The sequence below is a fragment of the Chelon labrosus genome, assembly GCF_963514085.1.
Source record: "Chelon labrosus genome assembly, chromosome: 14".
Taxonomy (NCBI): Eukaryota; Metazoa; Chordata; class Actinopteri; order Mugiliformes; family Mugilidae; genus Chelon; species Chelon labrosus.
The window spans coordinates 18,256,747-18,283,176 of record NC_140347.1 but is presented as its reverse complement, the minus strand read 5'-3'; the positions used below and the strand labels follow the sequence as shown (position 1 = coordinate 18,283,176).

Sequence of the window (26,430 nt, the reverse complement as noted above, 5' to 3'; positions counted from 1 at the left end):
AATGCACTCTTGTTCTTGAGAAACCAACGGTTGTGACATGCCATGGACATTTTTCGTCAGTTATTAGGGATCATTTGTAGTCGTGTTAATTGGGCCTACCCCAGTTAGAGTGGCTGCTTCCACCTGCTCCTGTCTTGGCAGGAGTTACTGGGATGAGGAGAGGTAGGGACAGCAGCCAGGAATGAAGCAGTCTTTGTTGTCTCTTTGAGTGTTTTTAATTCTTGATAAGTTTATCCCTAAATAAAGTGAAAACCACCTGATTTGTTTGAGCAAACTGATAACCAAGAAAGAGAAGAGCACGAACAAATTTGAGCTGCTAAATCACACCTCAGATTTTTAGTCTTCATTCATTCATTCCTGACATGGGCCGGGGGGCTTGGATCGCCTCCTCTACAGCTTCCTCTGCGTAGTTAACAGGTTGCAGGTGGGGGGAAGCCACTGGAATGGGTCCGACGAGCAGATGGCTCGGCTGGGGCTAAGGGGACTCAGGGGGACGGGCCTCTATTGTTCCCGGGGGCAGCTCATAGTCCTCGAGGGGTGACTGCAGCCCACAGTGCCTCCTAAATTCTCTGCAGTCCAAAAAAAGGCCCAGCAGTTTTTAGTTCATTAAGACCAAAGCGGGGGGCTCGTTTAAATGGAATAAATGCCACTGAGCGGTAAAATATAGCTGCTTCGATTTGTGCCCCGTGGGCTCGCTAAGCCCTTTAACCTCCAAAAGATCATCAGCTATGTAAAGGGGGTGTTTTCATGGCATTAAGCTGTCATTAGGAAAATGGACCTTGTTAATTTTATCATATAACCAGAGTCTCTTGGGGATTTCTCTCAATTCAGTTGATTACTGATTCAGATTAAATATCCCTACAGCTTTACACTAGCTATCAGTCTGTTTTACAGCATTTAATTCTCTTCCATACTGTCTAAAAGAAGGAAAGGAAGACCATACTTATGCATATTTATTTATACATTACAGATTTTTAAAGAAGATACACATTCTATATATACGTCTGCGCACCAAGCTCAAGTCCAAAACTGACTTGTTGTGGATTATATTTGGGCCACAATGTTTCCTGCATGCATACAAAATCTGTTTTTAAAGCTTTTTTTTTTTTTTTTTTAATTTTGTTAAATGTTTGTTTCACTGACATAAAGATTCCTAACTTTACCCAAAAGCTGTAAATGGCGATCATCCCTTGTTTGTCGCTTAAAAATGAGTAACAAATCCACCAGATGTGAATTCTAAACCAAAACTCAATCGTGCACGATTTTAGTTGCAATGGTTCACACATGGTTCAACCCATGGTTCACACAGTTTATACATTATTAAGATTTTTCCCTGCTGTCTATGTCTACAGTGTGCATAGACTCTAAACGCCACTTCGACTCTCCCCAGGTGTCCTTACGCAGGCAAGAAATCGCAGACCGACTCAATGCCTGGACCATCTTCAACGACAAAAACAGAGAGTTCTGTGACTGGCTGACGCAGATGGAGAACAAGGTGTGCCGCAGCGGAGACCTGAGCATCGAGGAAATGGTGGAGAAACTGAAGAAGGTACGAGGCGGTTGGGGGAAAATAGAGGACAGACTAAAAATAAAATCAAAGATAGGACGGAAAATAAGAAGAGTGTTTTTGAGTATTTTTGTTACATTACTTTTCAAGTGAGGACCATTATTCGCGCAATGTTCCTGCATTATTAGTTATAATCCATGTTTCCTAGTTGCTGAATCAGGCCGTTAAGAGCACTTGTGTAGCTATGATTAAAATCCATACATGAGCAACATACATTCTGCTGTTTATAACAGATGGTGGCCTGGAATGGGATGGCTACGTGCCCTTTGTTCATACACAACAGTTGTCCTTTCAGCGCCTGAAAGCCCATTGTACCTTCCTGTCTCATCGTGGAGCATGCTCATTTAGACAACAAGATAGTAATTAGTGTGAATGGTTGTGGATTGTTGTGTTGGCCCGTTACATGAGATGAGAAAATTAGGGTTAGGCTTCTGGCTTGTAATGAGGAATGAGAGAGGCACTACATGGCGATGAGCGACTACTTCAGGACATGGAAAGAGGTGTCTGCCAAGGGGAAATGCATTATACACCAATCAGGCATAACATGACCACCTTCCTAATATTGTGTAGGTCTCCCTTGTGCCTCCAAAACAGTTGTGACTCATCAGAGAATGGACATGGGCCTTCTGAGGGTGTTTTTAGTGGGGGCCTTTGGGTCAGGCCCCCACTTGAGGGGAGGGGCCTCTGTGGATCATCCCACAGATACTTGATCAGTTTGGGATCTAGTGAATTTGGAGGCCAGGTCAACACCTTGTGCTGTTCTTCATGTTTTTTGAGTTGTTCCTGTTTTTGTGTGAGGGCGTGCCAGGGGATGGCTGCTGCCATCAAGGAGTGTCATTGCTATGGGGTGGGGGTGCCTGGTCTGGTCCAGGTGGGTGGTACATGTCGAAGTAACATCCGCATGAATGAATGCCAGGTCCAAAAGTTTCCCAGCAGAACATTGAATTGTCACAAGATGGTCAATGTTATTTACTTCTCCTGTCAGAGGTCATAATGTTGTGGCTGATCTGTGTATATTAAGGCTCCATCTTTATCTTAAACAGAGTTTTTGAGTTTTTCCAGGTCAGCTAAAGCTGCAATTGCCATTATGTTGTAAAAAAACAAACAAGATGTTCTTTTAAGGTCTTTGAGCTAAACATTCAGCATTGGTGACCTTCCACAGGACTGCATGGAGGAAATCAACTTGTTCAGTGAGAACAAGAGCCACCTGAAGAAGCTGGGAGAGCAGCTGCTGTTAGCCAGCGACGAGGCCAAGCAGACCCAGATGCACGGGTCGCTGCAGGAGGTCAACCAGCGCTGGCACAACCTGTTCCACCACATCGAAGCCAGGTGAGAGAAGCTCCACAGATGAGATAGAGTGTGCATCTCAGGAGTTTATGCCGTTCAGTGAGCAGTAAACACTAGTAATTAAGGACATGTCTGTAATTAATAATAGCTCTCATGCGTATCCATCCACCTGCTGTTGTGTTAGCCAGGCTCTGCAGCTGTCAGGAAGACATGGCTTCTAATGTACAGACTGCAGAGGTTAAGCCCCCGCGATGCAAACTGCTACTGGTCCCCGGCTCCCCCCCTCAGACAGATGGAAAATCCTGTCGAAGAGAAGTGAACCCAACCTACCCCCACCACAATGATAAAAAAAAAAAAAAAGCCCTGGTTAAGTCTCAGACAGTACCATATGTCCCCACGTCCTCTACGACAACCCCTCCCCTTATTGTAGTCTGACAGTGGGATGACTCGTGAAGGATGGAGGGAGGGAGGGGATATGTCGGTATGTATTAATCGCTGTTTCAGCCGGCTTGACCCCACGTAGCCGAGCTGGGATCCTTGAATTCTTGATGCAGTGGTAGTCCTCAGTCGCTTGTTCTCTTTAATCAGAATCAGGAGCAGGAAACAGGGCTGATGGTGACGGTAACTGTGCACCATGTGATAGATTTGAAGCCTTTAAACCCAAAACAGTGACCTAAAATAAGCAGAACTAGGCAGGATTGTGGCTTTGTTAGCATAAATCACTATTTTTTAACTCAAAGTTAATATAAAAATCGGGATTAGTGAAGATTTAATCATCTTAGACTTCTAAAAAATGAGAAACAATTAAGAAATTTTAATTGGAAAAATATAAAAGCCCTTTATATGGGTTGCATTTCTAAATCTTCACTCTTGAATTCTCCCATAATGGGTAGGTAAAAGGTTTAAAAATACAACATGTATAACAGTGAGGAGAGTAAATGTCAGCTGGAGTTAAGTCCCTCCGCAGCTCTGAGGCGTCCTGTGGTCAGCCTCACTTTGTTACCTTCCAACATATATATCCTCACTTATCCTCCAGCTCCACTCTGCTCGGGTTTTTCCTTTTCTCCTCCGTCCATTCTCTTCATGTCCTGTTCCCCGAGCAAGCACCCCTGACCGGGTTTTGTGCCTTTGTTCGGCCTCGGCATGAAGCTGCTGGCCTTTGTCGGGGCTGTCAGAGGTGGGGAGGGAGTGAGAGTCGCTAGCTGACGAGGACGGTTGCATCGGCGGAGTCAGAGGAGTATTCTCTGGACAAAATTTACACTGACCGTATTATGTCTTGATTACATGGACATAAACATGTAGTTTGCATGTGTATAGCCATATGTGGTGTACATACAGATTACCACTAAACTCCTACTATACATTATCCCCCCTGAATAAGGCTTGGAAACATAAAAGTTTTCTTTGTATTGGTGAAAAACACCAGATGCTTGGTACAAAGACCAACAACCTACATTTAGTTAAAGCCCCCTTTTAAGCCCTATAAGAAGTGATGTAACATTAAAACAGTTTACATGAAACAATTTTTGATATTTAACAGTTTACAGCCAATCTGGAAGACTGGATACTGTTGGAAATATCGTTTTAATACCGTGTAATACTGATAGTTTGGTTTGGTCCAAATATTTCTTTCTCTTCTGTCCCGCTTTCCTCTTATTCCTGTGTCTCTACCCAACTTGCCTTGAAAGCAGATGCTTTATTCCTGCAAAAGGAAGTTTCACCTTCTCTGGAGTTTTCAGGCTCTATGTCCAAAACAGTTGTGACTCATCAGAGAATGGACATGGGCCTTCTGAGGGTGTCCTGTGGTGTCTGGTAACAGATTGTTGTTAGTGGGGGCCTTTAGGTCCTATGGGTTGAGGGGAAGGACCTCTGTGGATCATCCTACAGATACTTGATCAGTTTGGGATCTAGTGAATTTGGAGGCCAGGTCAACACCTTGTGCTGTTCTTCATGTTTTTTTGAGTTGTTCCTAAAGTGTTTGTGTGTGTGTGTCTGTGTCAGGCTGCATCCTGCTGGGGATGGTGTCATTGCTATGGGGTGGGGGTGTCTGGTCTGGTCTAGGTGGGTGGTACATGTCTAAGTAACATCCACACGAATGTCAGATCCAAAAGTTTCCCAGCAGAACACTGAATTGTCACAAGATGGTCAATGTTATTTACTTCTCCTGTCAGTGGTTTTAATGTTGTGGCTGATCGGTTTATAACACATATATGGAAATATGCAGTCTCTATGTTAATATAGTTCCTTCTTAGCCATACTTTGTAATTACTGCATCTAGAAACTGTTAGCATGCTCATGCTACCATGATAGCATCAACACATGGTTAAGGAAACACTTATCTGGTATTAGTGTCGTTCATTTTAACAGTATGGTACATGCCCAAGCAGCCATACAAGGATAAATTCATTAATGTATAAAGTCTTATAAGTATAGGTGCAGACAATGATCAGTCTGAGCTACGATAGTGTGCAATTCCAGCTTTCAGTCAAAAATCCACATTAAGCTCTTCAAGAAGTATGAACCCGTCCAGAATGAGCGTCTGAAACATGAAGGGGATCTAAAGCGACTCACCCATTCACACACTCACTCGTCTATAGTAGTCGGCCGAGTGTCCGGCATCTGTTGGGACCCTTTCATGCATTCTCTGGGCTGACACTTACACTCGCGGCTGTTTTTAGTGCTTATTATTTCGGGTGGAGAGCGTCTCCCTCTCGGCGCTGACAGGCTCGGCTGGACCTCGACAGCAGAGGAAGGATCAAATGGGGGAAATTAACTCAAGCTCCCAAATGGGGCACACTTCAGGCTTTTAAGACTCAGGCGAGCTTGTATTGTCCCGTGCGTTGCTATGACGCCAGTCAGTGTGGCGCAGTGTGTGTGTGTTCGTGAGGAGGTCAGTTGCTATGGTGACTTTGGAGGGCTGAATGAAAGATACCTGAGAGGGTTGTAGGTTAGTGAATAGCTAAACTTCTCTCTTTTTTCTTTCCTTCTTTCCTTTCGTTCTTCTTTTTTTCTTATATTTTAACATTTTTCCTTGTTTGTTTTTTATTTTTCTTGCTTTCTTTTTTAGTTCGTTTTTTCTTTTTTTTCTTTCCTTTTTCTTTACTTCTTTCCTTCTTTTTAGGTCTTTTTTTTCTTTCTTTTTTCTTTACTTCTTTCTTTTATTTTGTTTTCTGTCCTTTTTCTAACATTTTTCCTTTTTTGTTTTTTATTTTTCTTTCTTTAGTTCCTTCTTTCTATTTCTTTCTTATATTTTGTTTTCTGTCCTTTTTCTTTGTTTTCCTTATTCTTTCTTTCTTTACTTCCTTCTTTCTTTCTTTCTTTCTTTCTTTACTTCCTTCTTTCTGATGCACAGTCTCTTTTTAAACCATCACAGCCGACAGTCGTGATTTATTACTTTACTGTGCTTCACTAAACATGAGATTGTTGTGATCCGGTTTTGAAGCAGCGTCTTCGTGTGTGTTTCAGGGTGAAGAAGCTGAAGGAGACTCTGGTGACGGTGCAGCAGCTGGATAAGAACATGAGTAACCTCCGCTCGTGGCTTTGTCGCATCGAGGCTGAGCTGTCCAGACCCATCACCTACAGCGTCTGTCACGAACAGGAGATCCAGAGGAGGCTGGCTGAGCAGCAGGTAGACAAAGCTCTTCACTCTAACTCTGTTCACTTTACATCTTGTTTATTTAAAGTATTCTTTATTTAGACGTTTCTTCTTTCATGTATTTTAACTTTTCTAATATTTCTTGTTCCTGATGATCTCTCCCTCTTACTCTTTGTGTCTGTTTCTGATTAATTATTCATACCCATCTTTTGTTTAATTTTGGGAGTGGTGGTCTCCCACAGTGCCTCCCTGTCCTCTGTCTGTGGACGGATGTTTTATATATGAGGTCTATGGTATGGACCGCAGTAATGCCTGCCTTTATGTCTGTGCAGGAGCTGCAGAGGGACATCGAGCAGCATACAGAAGGCGTAGCGTCGGTGCTCAGCCTCTGCGACGTTCTGCTGCGGGATGAAGATGCCGGCGGCGGCACGGAGGTGGAGAGCGACTCCCTGCAGGAGACCAGCCGCAGCCTGGACCAGCGCTGGAGGACCATCTGTGCTATGGCTCTGGACAGGAGGCTCAGGTAGGAGCTAAAACACGTTCACGTTCGGTCTACTCCCACTATCAAAACTTTGAATTGAAGATGTTGCATGACAAGAACTTACTTGCAGGGCTCATTTTTAAATAAATGTACCCACTGATAAGAAAAGCATTGAGGTGTATCACAGAAAGTTTTCTCAGTGAACCGTGTGTAACTCAGACACGGTGTCTCCTTTCAGGATCGAGGAGACGTGGAGACTCTGGTGCAAGTTCCTCAATGACTACTCCCGCTTCGAGGACTGGCTCAAGATGGCCGAGAGAACCGCCGCCAACCCCAACTCCGCAGACGTCCCTTATACTGTCGCCAAGGAGGAGCTCAAGAAGTTTGAGGTCAGTTGTGAGTTCGGCGGAGGCCTGAGGTAGCTTTGATTGTTTTTGTTCAATTTTACGCGGATGCAGTGAGAAGGAAGACTCTGAGCTATACACCGAACCGATCATTTATTCCTCTGTCTTCTTCAGAGTTTCCAAAGGCAAGTCCACGAGCGGCTCACCCAGCTCGAGCTGGTCAACAACCAGTACCGCCGCCTGGCCAGGGAGAACCGCACCGACCGAGCCAGCCAGCTCAAAGTCATGGTCCACGAAGGAAACCGTCGCTGGGACACGCTGCACCGCAGGGTGGCCGCCATCCTCCGCAGACTCAAGGTACTGCACAAGACGGCTGTGACACGGCAAAGCTTTTTAAAAATAATGGAGGTGGATGGTGAAACCAGCTGAAAGGATAATACATCAAATACTTCAGCCACAAATTCCGATCAGCCACAACATTATGACCAGGAGAAGCGAATAACACTGACCATCTTGTGACAATTCAACGTTCTGCTGGGAAAACTTTGGACCTGGCATTCGTGTGGATGTCACTTTTAGCATGTAGCACCCACCTAGACCAGACCAGGCACCCCCACCCTATAGCAATGACACTCCTTGATGGCAGCAGCCATCCCCAGCAGGATGCAGCCTGACACAGACACACACACAAAAACGGTTTAGGAACTCTGATGAGTCAAAACTGTTTTGGATGCACAAGGGAGACCTACACAGTATTAGGAAGATGGTCATAATGTTATGCCTGATCTGTGTATTTAAAGCACTTCAGAACAAACTAAAATATTAATTATTAAACGAGTAGACTTGTAAAAAGGTCAGCTGGTCGTGAATCAACTGGTAAAATAGCCCAAAGAAGCTGCACTATTCCTTTCAACTGAAGCCAGTAACAGATTTACGGTCAATCTGACATCTTTTATTCATTCTATCTTTATTTTTATTTTCTTTCTTGCAGTATTTTACCAGCCAGCGGGAGGAATTTGAAGGCACCAGGGAAAGCATGCTGGTGTGGCTGACCGAGCTCGACCTGCAGCTCACCAACGTTGAACACTTTTCCGAGAGCGACGTCCTCCACAAGATACAGCAGCTCAACGTGAGGCTCAGATCTCATACGGACGAACCTCTTTGAAAACATTTTCAGACCCCTTTTTTTCTAAAATGTTTTGTGGAAAATGCATTACAGATGCTGCTAGTGGTCATGTATGTTCCTTGGGTTTTCCTGACTCTCCCGTCTTTGTTCATCCACCCATGTTCCTGCAGAGTTTCCAGAAGGAGATCACCCTGAACACTGAGCGCATCGACGGACTGATAGTGTTTGGAGAGGGTCTCATCCAGAAGAGCTCACCTCAGGATGCGGCGCTGATAGAGGATGAGCTGGAGGAACTGCACTCCTACTGCCAGGAGGTTTTCAGCAGACTGGTCCGCTTCCACCAGCGCCTCAGCCAGCCCCCGGTCAGTTGGAGCACACACATGCATTTGTTTTTTAGTCAAGATAAATCATTTTCCTAACACGCATAAGTCGTAAAAAGTCTCGTGTCCAGTGCAAAGATAAAATGTAAAGAAATTTTGACGTGTGCGTGACTCACACCTGTTGTTTCTCGCCCTAGATAATCAGAGAAGAACCAGAACTCTCTCGCACCACCTTCTCCCTGGAGTCGAGCTTGGAGCTGATTGGTCGGCCGTGGCTGGGGCGGAGCCTGGGGAGCCTCCCGGCCACGCCCACCCACCTGCTGGCCTCTCCCCTGGAGCGCTCAGGGCGGGAGACCCCGGTGAGCGTGGACTCCCTCCCTCTGGAGTGGGACCACACTGGAGACGTGGGAGGCTCGTCGTCGCACGAGGACGATGAGGAAGAGGAAGAGCTCGAGGAGGAGGGCGCTTACTTCAGCGCAGGTACGCTAGATCTGAAATCATTTATGCTTTTATGAACAAAAACCGCAAATTTATTTAGGGTTTCTTGGCTGTTATTTCTGTAAGGGTTTAATTCACAAAAGCAATATAACAGAAATGAGGCATTCACAACAGTAACTAAGAAATATATGTCTCTCTTTAATGTTCAACTAATGAGGAAATAAATGGTGTAGATTGGAAATGGATCTTAGATACGATCAATAGCAGCAAAAGTAAAATTTTTCCCGTTAAACGGGGACTTGCTGTTAAAATAAAAAGTAGACGAGTAGCTCAGTACATGTCTGTTTGACTGATTACTGCGAAGGCTCAAGAACGTCTTCACCCTCTGCATAATAAATCCATTCACAGCTCTGCTCCTCAGGGTGAAATACAGGAAATATATTTCAGCAGCTCACGCATCATCTGCTGTTGCCACGGCTCTGACACTTTCCAGCAGCCGTGGTTTGGAAAAATCCTTCACTTTCTTTTTTATATAATAATTAAAAGTCCTAGAAGTAATTATTATTTAATCTAATGGATTCTTAAAGTTTCTAAAAACCCCACAAATTAACAGCTTTGTGTTTTCATACGTAAACATATTCACCGATCAGCCATAACATTATGACCACTGACAGGAGACCATCTTTTGACAATTCAATGTTCTGCTGGAAAACATTTGGACTTGGCGTTCATTGGTGTGGATGTCACTTAGACATGTAGCACCCACCTAGACCAGACCAGACACCCCCACCCCATAGCAATGACACTCCTTGATCGCCTTGAACAGCACAAGGTGTTGACCCCTCCCCTCAACCCGTAGCACCCAAAGGCCCCCACTAACAACATTCTGTTACCAGACACCACAGGACACCCTCAGAAGGCCCATGTCCATTCTCTGATGAGTCACTGTTTTAGAGGCACAAGGGAGACCTACATATTAGGAAGGTGGTCATAATGTTATACCTGATCAGTGTATATTCATAGGGTATCAGGTAAAACGTGAATAAAGTATTGCACTAAGGCTACAGCACAGTATGACTAATATGAATAAAAAGTTTCTGGGTGGAGACAGACTCTCTTCGACTTCGGTGTTAGAATCTTTTCGTTCTTGCTGCTCAAACAAGCGTTAAATAAACTCAACCACGCAGATCTTCTATTTCGTGGGTTGTTTCTGCTTGGGGGCGGCATGTTTTTTTCTCAGTTCGATCTGAACAATTTTCAGCTTGGCGGTTCTCAACATTAATTGCTATTTATTATGGTCTATTCAAAAACAAGGCTAAAACAAAGGCAGCAGTCTCTCAGAACTGATGAAGCCTCTCGCATGGTGAAACATCTTTAAGAAAACCTAAGTCCAGATACATTCAGGACGATAAATTTCCTTTAATCGTTATGGGAAATCAGTTAGATCAAGAAAGACGACGGTGTTGACGGTGTTCATTTTTATCTGTGTCTCAGTTTCAAGCAGGTCCGTGGCCGTGCACGGGTCTCCAAGATGGCGGCCTCCTGCAGGAAGTCAGCTGGACTCAGAGGAGCACGCCGCTGCTCCCTCCACCCTCACCAGCACCCCTCTGAAGCAGGGCTACGTACGTCTCACACTTCTCACTGTAATGATTAAAACCGACTTTAACCGCTGATCGCGCGCTGTCGGTACTAAACGTGCGTTTGTGGCGTTTTCCAGCTGCGTCTCATGTCTCAGTGCAGCGGCAGCATCGAGGACATCAAGAGAGTCTCGCTGATCCTGGATGACGAGGAGCAGCCGGAGGAGTTCGGTCTGACGGGACTGGCTACATCGGACCAGCAGTCAGGTGAGAGTCACTTGCAGACTTGATTTGAAGGAACAGTAGAAGGTGCCCCTACAAACATCAGCTCAGATGTTTTGCATATGAAAATAAACTATTCAAGACCTTAAGTATGCGTCATAATTCTCAAAGCTTCAGTCTCTTTAACACAGTTTTTTTTAAAAAGTCTGCCTTCATTTGTTGTTCACTTTTATCAGACCAGGTGTAAGCTACAATATCTTCACATACAAGATGCCTAATGATGCCGTCCACCTCACAGTATTCACTAACGGTGACCTTGTGTACTCTCAGGTGTGATTGAACGCTGGGAGCTGGCCCAGGCTCAGTCCAGGAACCATCAGGAGCCATCTGATCTCGACAGCATCACCTCCTGGTTGGAAAACGTCATCCCGGACCTGGACCGCCTCCAGCAGTCTGAACCAGCGGCCAGTATCAATGACATGGAAGCCGCAGCCAAAGACCTAAAAGTAAAACTTTAAGACCGAATTTAAGAGACTTGTTTTAAGATTTATAGAGCTCCAAAATCTCTTTAGATGTTTTATATTTACAATTCACTGACTCAGGAGTCTTTTTTTTTTTTTTGCAGGAGATGCAGAAAGCGTTCGCTCGCTACAAGTCTATCATGCTGTCTCTCAACCTGCGGGCGGAGGAAGCTCCAGAGCTACAAGACAGACTGATGAGTATAAACAGAGACTGGAGCAGAGCCTGCACAGGCCTCCAGCGGTGGGACACCGGCCTGCGGAAGAGGCTGATGCGCTGCCAGGTGAGAGGAAATACGTATTCATAACAGACTATTACACAATGCAGTACTGAAAACCCACTGTACTTTAAATTGTATGCATTGTATTCATTCATACATTTTACTTTTTACTACTTTTTCTAGTCTAGTTTTATAAGGAAACTTGGTTTGACTGCTGCAGTCATTTATTTATTTGACTTTTGCATTAGACATTTTTGATTTTCTTTGGCGTGCACATCACTACAAAGGAGATATATTTCCGCAAAGACACTGCGAGAATGCTGAATAAAGCTTTGATCACATTTTGCAGTGCAGCAGAAAAGCAGAAATAAACACGTGGTTGTGTCACAACGCGCTGAAACTGAACCTTTTCCGTGCAGGAGTTTCACGAGACGCTGCACTCTCTGCTGCTGTGGCTGGCTCACGCAGAGAGCAGGCGCTACGCAGTGGACATCAGCCGCCCAGACACAACAGTCGCAGCGCTGCAGCAGCACAGCGACACACTCGCCGTAAGCAGAATTAGTCAAAACATTTAATTAAGGGAAAGTGCTTTCAAGAACGGCTTCAGCGCTTCATTTAATGTACCAGGAAACCGTCAGCATCTTTGTAAATGTTTTGTGGTCCCCAGGCCCTGCAGGAGGAGCTCCGGGTCAGGCAGGCTCAGCAGACCTCCCTCCAGGCCCTGTGGTCTCAGCTCCAGCCTGAAGACGGAGCAGAGGAAAGCGTTGAAGCCCAGGAGAAGCTCCACGTGACGGGCAGCAAGCTGAAGCTGCTTGTGAGGGAGGTGGACCAGGACCTCGCCGCCCTGCAGCAGCGTCTGGTAAGAGTCCACAACTGTTTTCTTTCTATCACAAAACAAGTATTCAAAAGAACTTGCACTGCATATTCGTGGAGACCGAATTCCAGACTTGATTTGTTTGTCTTTAATCCAGGATTGCGAATGTGCATCAGCTGTTCAAGACCAAAATACCTCTGCAGAAACTCCCGAGGCGGCTGCACCTTCAAAGAACACGAACACGTACGTAGAAAGACGTCATTACTTTCCCTGTTAATAGTATGATACCACAGAGTTGTGTTTTAAATCATCACTTGCTTGCCAAAGATCACTTGTGGGACTATTCTGATTTATTGGGTTAGTATTTTATGTCTTTCCTGTAATAAATATGATCGATGTTTCGTGCAGAGAGAGGAGAGAAGCCCCTCCGCGTCGGTCGTTCTTCTACCGGGTCCTGCGCGCTGCCTTCCCCCTCCAGCTCCTCCTCATATTCCTCCTGCTCATCCCCTGTCTGATCCCCACGTCGGAGAGCGAACCCAGCTGCACCGTGACCAACAACTTTGCCCGCTCCTTCCACCCGATGCTACGCTACACCAACGGCCCACCGCCTACCTGATTGTATCCTCTGTGATAGAATGGAGACCTGTCCAGGGTGTAGCCCGCCTCTCATCCAATGACGGCTGGGATAGGCTCCGGTCCCCCCACGACCCTTCACAGGACAGGCGGTTACAGAAGATGAATGAATGAATGAATGAATGAATGAATAGGACACCAGCCACCTTTCCTTTTTTGTCATATTGTGGAAAAAGATACAAATGACATCTTCCAAAAAAAATTTTTTTAACCTTATGTGAACAAACAGGCACATCTCTTAGTTTAATGATGCACAGAATCAATCACTGTAGCCACTAGAACTCCCCACGTACGTCACCTTTAGGAGTCATAGATGAAGAATTAACACTGGCAGAGAGGTGAGGCAGCAGAAATGTGGACCGTTTAAATATCCAGACTCCTAGGTTGATCACTGGATGACGGAGGAGCTGTAACATCGATTCAGTGGATAATATGCTGCGTTAGTGGATGGTCACTGGACAAGACGTTGCTTTGTTTCTTAACTAATTTCTACAAAGTCACTGTGTTGCAAGATTATATTTTCTTCTTTTTTTTTTTTAACATTTCATCCTGCCTGTTAGACTGAACTGTAAATCTAAAATTAGTTTCATACAAAGAACTTTTTTTAAATGTATTCTAAAACAGGCCAACAGAAAAACTTATACTTCTTTTTTTTAGATGCCATTTGTCTTGAGTAGATCATTTCCGTAAGTTCAGGTGTACTGTTGAAACCCTGCTGTAGAGTTATCAGGATGTTTGTATGTACAGAATGTAATAATATAATGCTTATTTATAACATCGAACGTCAGATGTACGGTTTTCTGTCTGGTTTTCTAATAGTAAACAACGATTGCCTTAACTCGACTGCTCAAAGACTTTTTTTTCCATTTTGTTTAAAACATAAAATACATTCAAATAAAAACAACTGTATTTAAAAAGATGGATAAATCCTCTGTGACGTCACCCTTATTGTTCCTGGAGAGACGTTTTGTAGCTCAGTCTTGGTTCTGCCTGACTCCTCCTAACTCCTGGCTAACAGAGGGTTTAGACTTCTTTTAACGCAGAAACTATGGTGACACAGACCACAAGAGCTGTGATTGGTCCACTTGGTAGTAGTGCGTTTCCGCTTTAGTATTTCTGGCTGCTTCTCCATCACCACAATTTTACAATCAATTGTTTTGGATCAATAAAGATGGAACACATCGAGGAAAGGTTAACTGAGGAGGTTTGGAGATAAAAACATTTCTATGACTCATCTTTGGCGAAATTTCGGCCAAAGTTGAAATTTGCCATTGTTGAAAGTGAAGCAGAAGTAGGAACAAAAATTAACCTGACTGGCAAAAAATGAAACTTTTGGACCTGGCATTCATGTGGATGTTACTTAGACATGTAGCACCCATATATGCACCTTATATATGTTATAATCTGACCAGCCACAACATTAAAACCACTGACAGGAGAAGTAAATAACATTGACCATCTTGTGACAATTCAATGTTCTGCTGAGAAACTTTTGGACCTGGCATTCGTCACATGTAGCAACCACCTAGACTAGACCAGGTCTAGTCTAGGTGGGTGTCACATGTAGCACCCCCCCCCCCCCCCCCCCCATAGCAATGACACTCCTTGATGGCAGCAGCCATCCCCAGCAGGATGCAGCCTGACACAGACACACACACAAAAAACAGTGAAATTTAAAAGCCCTGTAAAAAACTTCTAAGTAAACGCAGTAATACGACAACTTCCCATTTTTAATAAACCAGAGTTCAGTATGTGTACTATACTGTTGCTTTATTTCATGGTGTAAACCAGAGAGAGCAGGTAAACATTTGAACACAATGAACTAGTCAGATGTGTCCTTGATTGTTTGTGAGCTGGATGAACAGTGGAGATCGTGTCTGACAGGTAAAAACCAACCAACCATCGCTTCACTGCCAATGTGAGTGGTTTACACCATCATGTATTTATTTATTTTTTTAAACCACAAATGAGCAAAGACTGACTTGAAGTTAACTATAAGTACGTGTACACAGTGATAATATAGCTTGTTGCATGGTGGTGAAGAGGAAAAAGTGCATGGCAGACAGAAGAACTGAAGGGGTACACACGTCTATGTTTGGCGAGCAACCATAAATCTTGCAGCGATCCCGATGGTTGAGACTGCATCATATCACGGCATCTACTGTAGCGCGTACTGAAATACAAAAATAGTCCTTTTTCTTCAAGCAAAAACTTGCCAGGAGCTACGTCGTCTCAACAGCAAAGGTCAACCAGAGATCTGCTGTAGTGCAAAAACAGCTGAAAACGGCCAGCAGCTGATCGCGGCAGTCACAGTTATGGACAATATATATTTTTTTTTAATACAAAGTGGCTTCTCTTCTCGTTGTCCTGATCATTCTAACCATGATAAAACAACTATAAAGTTTGCATTTGGCACATCTCACGGGTGTTGTAGCAATTGAAATCCAACAAAATAATATTTAAATCCCATTTGTGGTAACGGGGACAGGTGGAGAAGAAAAATGGAGGCGGAGATGAAGATGGTGGCAGATAATCTCAAGGAAGGTGGTGGAGAAGGAACGGTGGTGATAGAAGAAGGTGGAAAAGGGAGAGAAAGGTGGTGAGGGAGAAAGAAAGATGGAAAATAGTGAAAATGAAGATCCAGGTCATAGTTTATCTATGAGTTAACACAAACACACCCCCTCCAAGGCTTCTTCTTTAACTGACTGACAGGAGGCCCAGGTATTTAACTGGGGGGGGGGGGGTCACAAGAGGTTAAATTAAACACCCAAGACTTCTCTGAGCAAGCTGGAGGCTTGAAGAAGAAGAGTGTGTTAACTACAACGATTAATCAATTAGCTGATCAACATTAAACATTAAGTCAGCTGTTATTTAAAAACTTGAATAATCACATTTTTTTCCAGGAATTTTCTGCAACAGAGCCCTAGTTGTTTTATCTTCAGACATCATACAGTGCCTCAGCTTTCTCATCTAACATCATCTGTTGTTTTATAAGAGCATGTTCATATACACACACACACACACACACACACACACACACAAAAAAGTACACGTAAAAATGTCGCCACCTGGATTTATCTAAGCAAAGCGGTATGAGCCTCCTATTGGATAATTACTGCATGGACGATTATCTTTAAGCTGGCAACAAGTTATTTAACCCCAACTGATGCAATGAGTAGCTTCTCATTTCTTAAACAACCATGTCGATGTGGCCATCTGTTCCAGAGTGATGGGGGCATCAGGGTAAGAATAGAGGCAGATGAAGTGATGCACCCATCATGCCTAGTGTCTACTGTACAAGCCTGTGGAGGCAGTGCTATGATCTGGGGTTGCTGCAGTTGCTCAGGTCTAGGTTCAGCAACATTATGTGTCCAAAGAATGAGGTCAGCTGACTACCTGAATACACTGAATGACCAGGTTATTACATCAATGGATTTTTTCTCCCCTGATGGCACGGGCATATTCCAAGATGACAATGCCAGGATTCATGGGGCTCAAAGTGAAAGAGTGGTTCAGGGAGCATGAGACATCATTTTAACACATGGATTGGCCACCACAGAGTCCAGACCTTAACCCCATTGAGAATCTTTGGGATGTGCTGGAGAAGGCTTTGTGCAGTGGTCAGACTCTCCCATCATCAATACAAGATGTTGGTGAAAAATGAATGCAACACTGGATGGAAATAAATCTGGTGACATTGAAGGAGCTTATCCAAACAATGCCACAGTGAATGGGTACTGTAATCAAAGCTAAAGGCGGCTTAATGAAATATTATAGTGTGTGACCTTTTTTTTTTTGGTGGCAACTTTTTTTTTGGCCAGGCAATGTGTGTGTGTATGTATGTATATATACATCCCGGGAACTTTTTACATTTTTCTTCTTTAACTCCCCGCTGTGCAAAGGCATTTAAAATTTCATTGCATCTGAATTCTGATTGGACTACCGGGTTCACCTCCTGCTTCTGCACTGCTGGGAGTCCAGGTATTTGAAGGGCCGCTACCAGAACTGTGTGGCTGAGCAGGATCCTCCTCGGTGGACTCCTGATGAGAGGGCTGGCGAGGCAGGCGGGAACTGTGCACGATGTGCGCGTCCAGCATCTCCAGCAACAGGTCGTACAAAGGCACCATGTTCTTCATTTTCATGCAGTGGAGGTGGTCCATGCCTTTGTTACTACAAAAAAAAAAGTGCGTGTGAGCGTCACTGTTTAATAACAGTTTAATATTTAAAAAGGAACTGATTGTCAAGTGTTAGCAGTGACACTGTGTCCCATTACCTGACATGGCGGATATGTGAGAGCAGCATGAGCAGGTGGGCGAGGCGGGTGTACTGCTGGCGGAAGGTGAGGCCGGTTTTGGCGATGGCCCACACCAGAGCGTCCGTCACGGCGTCCAGGAGACACAGCAGCTTAGAGCGGCTCTGCAGCTCCTCGCTGCCCTCTGAGGAGCTGAGGCACATGTCTGGGGACACAAAACATGCGACACATCTGAATGAACACTTTTTACCTAACAGCAATTAAAAAGATGAATGTGAGTTTTTCCTTCTGTTATATCGCCAAGCTGTTTTCAGTAAAGAACCATCATCATTGTTGGTGTGTTTTGAGGCGTGAAAACTGTTACGTTTAATGAAAAATTATTTTAATTACATTGAAAACACACACCGATCGGGCATAACATTATGACCACCTTCCTAATATTGTGTAGGTCTCCCTTGTGCCTCCAAAAGAGTTGTGACTCATCAGAGAATGGACATGGACCTTCTGAGGGTGTCCTGTGGGGTCTGGCAACACAATGTTGTTAGTGGGGGCCTTTGGGTCCTATGGGTTGGGGGGGGGGGCCTCTGTGGATCATCCCACAGATACTTGATCAGTTTGGGATCTAGTGAATTTGGAGGCCAGGTCAACACCCTGAGCTGTTCTTCATGTTTTTTGAGTTGTTCCTAAACTGTTTTAAACTTTTTTTTGTTTGTTTTGGCTGCATTCTGCTGGGGATGTCTGCTGCCATCAAAGAGTGTCATTGCTATGGGGTGGGGGTGCCTGGTCTGGTCTAGGTGGGTGCTACATGTCTAAGTAACATCCACATGAATGAATACCAGGTCCAAAAGTTTCCCAGCAGAACACTGAATTGTCACAAGATGGTCAATGTTATTTACTTCTCCTGTCAGTGGTCTTAATGTTGTGGCCGATTGGTGTATAGTCCATGTAAAGGTAGCCAATGATGGAGGTAATCTGATCACCATTAGATGCTTTAAATAAAACTTCAGTCGGTGAAGGTTTAATCTCTTTTTTAATGCCTCTGTTTTCACATTGTGGGGGTGAAAGGTTAAAAAGCTCTTACTTTCACCGATGGGCAGAAGCATGACGCCGTCTGTCTGCACTCGCAGGCAATTAAAAATCAACCAGAAGGATGAGTCATGTCAGTGCAGTGGCCCTGACCCCGTTCATCTTCATACAGCTGACCATTCAGCAGAACCTTTGAGACTCCGTGTTCTCATTAAGTTTTTTTTTGTTTTTGTTTTTGTTTTTTTACTGGCAACTTATTCACCTGGTTCCCATGCCAACTGTGACACCAAACACTGGACCACGTTCTTACATACCACGGATACATGCGCCCTTATGCATATGCAGTGCATCACACGTTGAGGGTGTTTGTTAGAAGTGTTTGTCCGCCCCCACACCAGACATGCAACCGGGCTCACTCACTGGAGTTAAGGAGGATCATGGCCTTGAGGCAGATGTACTCCTCCCTCTGCAGCTTGAGCTCTCTCACTCTGGACGTGGCAGCTATCAGCATATCAAATATCTCCACAAAGCCCTGGACACAGCCCCCCTCTTCTCTACCGTAGAAAGACACAAGAACAAGCAGTTATTTATTATATATCAAATCCTGGTAATTTGCACATAGCCAAAATGGGCAGAAACTATAGGACTATTCGCATAAAAAACCCTTTCACATAAAGACGTGAAAGACGTCTGAAGCGCACTCATGCGACAGCTATCTGGACTTTAAAGGAAAGGGAGGAAAGGTATTGATAAAAATGCACGGCAGTATGGCTGCATAAATCATAAAGAAGAAGAAGAAAGACGAAAAGGAACTTTCATGTTTGATTTGGATCATGCTGGTAATAAATAGCAGAGTACGATAAGGCCTCACACTGAACGCGAGATAGATGATGGTCTGTGACTTTCAAGGAGTACATAAAGAGGCAGGTTTGGCAAATAACACCACAAACTGTACTATAGTAGGATGATGATACATTGACTATTCTTGCACGAACGGAAAATATAAGGAAACATTTGGAAAATTAAATCAAAAGCTGTTAAGAGATTAGGCCATGGGAGATTGGCGAAGCTTTTGTCAATGGAGTCTGGTGGCTTTGACGAGAGGATACAGATATAGAATCACCATCATGACATCAGGAGCTGGTGGCTAGCTTCAAGCTTCACTGTTCTTCTGACACATTTCTAGATACGACTGTGAACGCACCCATTTATTCAACTGCAAGGTGTCACCAAGAGACGGTGCTTCCTATCTACAGCAGCCAGTGTCCAGTAACAGCACAAAGGGCTACCATTTTGCATTTTTCCTAGTTTTAGGCCACAGTATTTTTGTGGAACTTCAATTATGTTCCCTTCCCGATGAGTTGATGGCTACAATTAACAAATATTTAATAGGTTAAAGCCTGAAATAAAAGGAAAAAAATATCAATCTAGCTCCTCCTAGTGGGTAGATGAAGCACTGAAACAAATGCCACTTGGGCGGCATTCCAGCCACAGACCCAGCAAGGGTCGGTTAAGGACCTATATTGGCGCCGGCACAGATCTGTCACGGACCAGCCTGCAATTCAGCATAGTAGTATATGCACATTTTTATAACGGCTCAGAAAAAAAGGAAAAATATTAACGCAAGCAGAATGTTGGTTGAGACATGCAAAAATATTTCTGATTTGTTATGAGACCATAGTGGAGTAAACCCTGGTGGGCAGCCATTGCATTAACATTGTATGGGAAGCCCTGAGACACTAAGGAGATAAACCTGAAAGTTGTCACAGACACAGGGAGAACATGCAAACTCCACACAGAAAGGCCCAGTCGGCCCATGGATTCGAACCCAGGACCTTCTTATACGCAAACAAAATCTAAGTATTTGAATTGAAGTGGAGATGCAAAGTTCAGGCGGTGGTACCTGCTCAGGCTGAGGTCAGGGGAGAAGATGAGTTTCCCTGGATGGTCCACCGACCTCCACATCAGTCCGATCATCAGCACCTCCAGCCAGCAGCACTCCAGCAGGTGAACCTGGTCCAAGAGGCTGAGCTCGACAAACCCTAGGGACAGGACAGTGTGCGGCTATGTGTGCATGGCATCAAGTTTTGTTCAGTCAAAAAACGTGAGGCCGTTATAAAGAACAGAAGTTAAATAACAGCAGCAGCAAAAGGAATAAATAGGAAGCAAAGAGGAAAATCAATAGACTTGCAAATACCCAGAAAACTGCCATAAAAATTGTATTAAATTCTTTCTGTGAAAATCTCCCTTTAATGTCTCTAATGTTTTCACAGTCTTTGTCATTAAGTGCAATTTAACACTTGAATTAAAGACCGGTTGCAACAAAAGCACAGCACCAGCTCAGCTCTTTTAGAAGTATAGCATAATACATTTTAGACACGCTCTGTATTTTCTCCAAAATGCTGGTGGTAAGGCACCTTGACAAGTTTTCTGTATGAGGATAGAAACTCTCAGAGACTGGCCAGACTCCTGAGGACACAATTTGTATGAGCAGATATTCCACTGCCCAATATTTTACCAATCATGTGTAACAAAATGTCATAACTTAGCTTTGCTGTTTCATTGTGTTGTGTATTAGATATTTATTTGGATACTATTCATGAAAACTACCTGGTTATGAATGTAGCATTTTACAATTAAGAGAATGTAAATATGATGAGACATGGGTCTTCTGAGGGTGTCCTGTGGTGTCTGGCAACAGGATGATGTTAGTGGGGGCCTTTGGGTCCTATGGGTTGAGAGGAGGGGCCTTCACGTTTTTTTTTTTTTTGAGTTGTTTCTAAACTGGTCTGGTCTAGGTAGGTGGTGCATGTCTAAGTAACATCCACACAAATGCCAGGTCTAAAAGTTTCCCAGCAGAACATTGAATAACAAGATGTTATTCACTTCTCCTGTCAGTGGTCATAATGTTACGCCTATATACAGCATACTGAGAATATGCATCCTGTGGTTTTTACTGCAGTTTTCGACACCGTTGGTCTATTTATAGTCAGCTCTGCGTAGTTTGGAGTTGAGGTGGTTGAAAGAATGAACAAGTTCTTCACTGTGGGAAGCTTTCAGAAAGTCCAATTGCCAACATAATAGTGGGATGTTTACTTGTATTAATCATTTAAACAGCTGAATACTGTTTTTTTTTTTTAGCCTTTTTTGGAGAAGGGGATATTTTCTGACTGGCTTCTATGACTATGCCGATTTTCACAACTTTTATACCGCGGAGTCGCACAGTCACAGTAACTTATGTCTAACAAACCGAAACGAACACTCTTAATAATTATTATTATTATTATCATCTCACAGCTCATTGTCAGACTGCAATTCCAACACTTCTCCTCAGTTTCATGGCTCTGATGCTTGGATGCTCGGATGCTAAATAAAGATGAGACAATTACTGAGTCTAGCCAGATTATTGATTCAGTTCTCAGGAGAGTGCTCCGCTCTGCCAAAAAAAAAAGAGACAAAATAGTCAAATGTGTCATCACTGAATCTCATTCAGTGAAACTCATTACAAACCATATATTGCTAGAGTCAAATAAAAATTGAAACTGGTGCTAATGGCTAACTAGCTTAGCTTAGCTTAGTATACAGACAAAAAGGGAGGGAAATTTAAACTGACTCGTACCAACACTCCTAAAATGTATGTAACTCAATACAGTTAATTGTATTTGTTAACTATGAAGCGTTAGAATCCAGTCTGTGAGCTCTGATAGGCTTATTGAATTGCAAAATTTGGAGGAAACTAAATTAGTAGAGAGCCTCTTGAGATGGCAGGATTATATTTTAGTTGCTTTTTACAGCACAATATGAAAGAAACAAAGCAGCCACAGATCTTTGTCTTACTACTCAACATATCAAACACCCCTGGGGACCCTGACCCACACACATACCTGGGATCTTCTTGGCCCAGCTGATCATGTGCACCAGCTCCTTGTCAGCCAGGTGTGTGAGCGACATCATGACGTTGGCTTCGGTCAGCGGCCTCGTCATGTCCTTCATGAGGTAGATCTCTGGCGGCTCCGCCTCCATCATCCGCCCGATCAGCTGCTCCGGGGACAGTGGAGGTGGGTGAGGCTCGTTTAACGAACCCTCCGCTGGTCCAGTTAACAACACCTTTGGTCCGTTCGCTCTGGCCTGCGAGGACAGACGGGTCACTCTCTTCATCTGTGGGTTCCTGTAGTTTCCACGCTCCTTTCTTATGCCTGAGAAAAATAAATTAACAGTGAATGACAGCATTTGTTAAAGACAAGATTTCCATATTTATGTGGCCTTTTACTGCTGTTCTCACTTGGTGACCAGCCCTAAATGAGTTTTAAAAGGGCCAGACGAATGCGCTCTGAGCTGGAACAGTCTGCCACCGTCTAATTCCTTCTTCAACAAAAAATAATGTTGTGGGTCAGCTGCAATCTCTTCAACTAACAGCAATCCTGTCTGCTTCAAACAGCTGTTGAACAGATTCATTTAAATGGAAATGATGTACAAGGGCCACTCATGGCTTTTAGAGTGGGGTTAGTACTAGAGTGTATGGAGGAGGGAAAAGGTTGCAGAGGTGGTGATGGTAGAGAATAAACAAACAGGTATCATAAAGAAAAAAACAGTAGGCAATTTTTAACTTGTTTTACCTGAATTAATTTGAATAATCTATTAATTACACTGCACTTTATCAGTATGTCTGCAAAAAATACACTTTAACTAAGGTTAGCTAGATTTAATATACACCAGTGTGCAATAAATCAATTTTGACAATAATTCTCACATTTTATATAAAATATTTAATATAATATGGAGAATATTGGTCAATCTTTTTCCAAATATAGTATCTGTTTATTTTATTACTGCTTCAAGTCTTTCACAGTGTTTTTTGGTATTAAATTTAATGGCGAAAAAGAGAAAAAAATTAAAAATAAAAATAAGAACAAAACAAAACAAACCCCAAAAGAGTCCTTATTCTTACATATCCATAGCTATCTATACATAGATAAGGATGTGTAGCTATTCATCTTCATTTCATCTAGTTCTCCAAGAGTCCAATCTGAAGTGAATCCAGTCACAACCATTAAGACCAACTTGATTCACAACAATCAGTCACAGGCCTCCCCTCCAATTTCTTATAATCACTTTTAGCAAATTCAATTTTCTATAATTTAAGGGCGCGATAAATCTAATAAAACAAATAATCTGAGGTTTCTAATTATCCTAAATGTCCTCATGGACGCAGATGATATTTATGGGTCGTATTCTGCGTAATTATTTTGCTGTAGTAAAATATTGGATCTGTATCTTCCAAGTATTTTCTCTTCAAGTGCGTGAAGCTGTTGTTTGACGAGTCCCAATAAAAATGTCCTCTCCCCCGTTCAGTTTCTCTCCCAATTTACAATTTTTTCTCCAAGTTTTGCTTCTTATATTTATTTGTCCTTTATTTATTTAATTTCAAGAGAAAGTAAATTAAATTATCTCACTTTAATAGACCCAAAAAAATAGAGAATATTCAGTTTGATAAAAGATATACTGTATGTTGTCAGGTTTGGTATGAGCACAAAATCAAACTAACCACATTTGGTCATGCCAACTTCATAGCATCTCCGAAGGCGACAGGCCTGGCAGCTCTTGCGGCGGTTCTTGTCGATAGTGCATTGATTGGTTGCAGGGCAGATGTAGTCATTGTGTCCTGAAGCACAGGAGAAAATGGAAAAGTTGGAACAAAATGAAGGGGCAAGAATCCCAACAGAGACAAACTTTTTTTTATATCATGACCAGGAGGCGTAAGAAGTGAAAAGCCACATACCTCATACCACTGAAATAAAGGTTCCTGCTAAGTAAATGTGGGCTTCGCACTGTCTCACTGCAAAATAAGCCCTTGCTAAAGGGCACTGATTGTTCTTGAATTTGTGACTTTGTAAGAGTTCATAATATGAATTATAATGTATTACTCATTGCAATAAGATGTATTAAAGTCCCCATAAGGTTCAGTTAAAGTTGTGGACATGTGCAGCTGGGTGCATGCAGAGATAATTCAAGATCTTACATCTGATCTTGAGATTTAAAGTTAGCCTCTCGCCCAATGACAGCTGGGATATTCTCCAGCCCTCCTGCGACCCTCCAGAGGACAAGTGGTTACAGAAAATGAATGCGTGAATGAATAAACCTCTGGGAATCCTAAGCATCTAAACAAAATCCAAATAATGGCAGTTGAGAAAGCTCAACCTTGAGCGATGGATCAACCGTCTGACACTGCCACAGCTTTTAGCAGCTCTAAATGTTCCTTGTGAAAAATTTGTGGTATGGTAAAACTCGCCAAATATTATCTAAAAAAAAAGCTCAGCCACAACAGCCTTTAAAAGTTGAATCAAATCTCTTGGTCACCAAACACAAAGATCTTCAGCAGACTCTTTCCAATGGTCGTGTACACCCATGTTTTTCAGCTATGCAAGCCAAAAAAAAAGGTCTCACCTTGGAGACTCCTCTTGAAGAAGGCCTTACACCCTTCACATGACCAGACTCCATAGTGGTATCCCGAGGCGTAGTCGTGACACACCGCACAGTAGTGGAGGTCCGCCTTTCCTCCAGACGACACCACACCCTCCTCGTTCTCCTGGGAACGTCTCCTCACATTCTTACTAACAGACAGGCTTGAGTCATCATTTATTCCCAAGACAAAAAACATGTGGACCAAGCAATCTGACCTCAGCAAGACAAGCTGTTCATTAAATGTACTGCATAATAATAACTGGTGTGATTACACGTTATGTTGACATGCTGTACCATCCTACCTGGTTGTTAAGACACTGTTCCATGGACTCTGCATCAGCTGACCGTGCTGGGGTCGACCCTGGGAGCGGTGCAGGGGTATGGTCGCCCCTACGTGGCCATGGCTGGGCCAAAACAAAGAAGCGCCAAGGGACTGGTGGACAGAGGGACAGTCTGAAACGCTGGTGCCGGCATAGCTAAAGATGGCCGGACTGTAGAAAGGTAAGGTGGTGAAGTCGTGGCCGAGCTCGGTGTACGGGGAGGGGATGCAGATGGGCTGGCTGGTTTCGAGGGACAGACCGGGAGAGGAGGAGCTGAGGATCGGGGAGAGGACACGACTGCCAACTCGACTGGAGTCCACCTCCTGGAGCTGCAGGAGCGGCTGATGCTTCTCTAGAGAGGAGGCAGCGGCCATCGCAACAAGAGACGCTCTCAGTATCACTCAATTACTGCATCATCGACAAAGAGTAAAAGAGCCTTCCACACGGTCATATTTTCCCCCGGTGCCAAGTTCATTAGCAATTGAACTTAATAATCTACAAGTGCTGGAGTTTTACTTTGAACAAAGAGAGGCATGGAAAGACGACAGAGACAGCAGGGCTACCTCCACAAGCCAGGAGAGTTCAATGTTACTCACATGATGAATTCTTAACACTGGTGGATGTGTCAAACCAATGGCTTTCACTTTGTTTTGACTCTGCTCAGTGTTACTTGTCAGTGTAGGGAAATAATCAACATGAAAGCTGATCCTGGTTCTCGAACAACCTTATGAAACAGTCCAGACGATGGTGAACACCGGAGCGGAGTCCGTTTACTCCACAGTACAGAGGAGGTTCAGGCCTCAGTCACAGTCACACATCATGATTGATGACTTGTGATCCACTGACAGAGATTTCCACCTGTAGGACAAAGAGAAAAGCACAAGTTGAAGGACTAAGAACATACACCGATAAGCCATAACATTAAAACCACTGACAGTAAATAACATCAATCCATCTTTCAAATGACCTGGCATTCATTCGTGTGGATGTTGCTTAGACATGTACCATCCACCTAGACCAGACCAGGCACCCCCACCCCATAGCAATGACACTCCTTGATGGCAGCAGCCATCCCCAGCAGGATGCAGCCTGACACAGACACACACACAAAAACGGTTTAGGAACAACTCAAAAAAACTTGAAGAAGTTGATGACCTGGCCTCCAAATTCACTAGATCCCACTCAGTATCTGTGGAATGATCAACGGTGGCCCCCTCCTCTGAACCC

At 43.7% G+C, this 26,430-nt stretch overlaps 2 protein-coding genes across 5 annotated transcripts in view; one reads left to right on the top strand and one right to left on the bottom strand.

Moving 5' to 3' along the window:
- The window catches only part of syne2a (spectrin repeat containing, nuclear envelope 2a), an 83,548-nt gene extending 69,534 nt beyond the window's left edge, over nucleotides 1–14,014 (top strand). For all 4 annotated transcript variants that reach the window (XM_084560223.1, XM_084560225.1, XM_084560224.1 and 1 more), the window contains 17 exons: nucleotides 1,391–1,549; nucleotides 2,730–2,896; nucleotides 6,320–6,482; nucleotides 6,782–6,972; nucleotides 7,169–7,319; nucleotides 7,449–7,631; nucleotides 8,266–8,403; nucleotides 8,571–8,762; nucleotides 8,918–9,200; nucleotides 10,653–10,780; nucleotides 10,876–11,002; nucleotides 11,288–11,463; nucleotides 11,583–11,759; nucleotides 12,116–12,244; nucleotides 12,364–12,555; nucleotides 12,668–12,753; nucleotides 12,919–14,014. In XM_084560223.1, coding sequence (XP_084416349.1) covers nucleotides 1,391–1,549; nucleotides 2,730–2,896; nucleotides 6,320–6,482; nucleotides 6,782–6,972; nucleotides 7,169–7,319; nucleotides 7,449–7,631; nucleotides 8,266–8,403; nucleotides 8,571–8,762; nucleotides 8,918–9,200; nucleotides 10,653–10,780; nucleotides 10,876–11,002; nucleotides 11,288–11,463; nucleotides 11,583–11,759; nucleotides 12,116–12,244; nucleotides 12,364–12,555; nucleotides 12,668–12,753; nucleotides 12,919–13,126 — 2,850 coding nt within the window. In that variant the 3' untranslated portion in view covers nucleotides 13,127–14,014. The remainder of the gene's footprint in view (nucleotides 1–1,390; nucleotides 1,550–2,729; nucleotides 2,897–6,319; nucleotides 6,483–6,781; nucleotides 6,973–7,168; nucleotides 7,320–7,448; nucleotides 7,632–8,265; nucleotides 8,404–8,570; nucleotides 8,763–8,917; nucleotides 9,201–10,652; nucleotides 10,781–10,875; nucleotides 11,003–11,287; nucleotides 11,464–11,582; nucleotides 11,760–12,115; nucleotides 12,245–12,363; nucleotides 12,556–12,667; nucleotides 12,754–12,918) is intronic.
- A 2,323-nt stretch (nucleotides 14,015–16,337) lies between these two features.
- On the bottom strand, nucleotides 16,338–26,202 carry esr2a (estrogen receptor 2a). The gene is made up of 8 exons (XM_084560226.1): nucleotides 25,186–26,202; nucleotides 24,866–25,032; nucleotides 23,967–24,083; nucleotides 22,306–22,617; nucleotides 20,325–20,463; nucleotides 18,842–18,975; nucleotides 17,417–17,600; nucleotides 16,338–17,313 (listed from the first exon to the last, which is right to left on the bottom strand). The coding sequence occupies exons 1-8, from the start codon at nucleotides 25,575–25,577 to the stop codon at nucleotides 17,058–17,060; spliced, it is 1,701 nt and encodes a 566-aa protein (XP_084416352.1). The 5' UTR covers nucleotides 25,578–26,202; the 3' UTR covers nucleotides 16,338–17,057.
- Nucleotides 26,203–26,430: the final 228 nt, after the last annotated feature.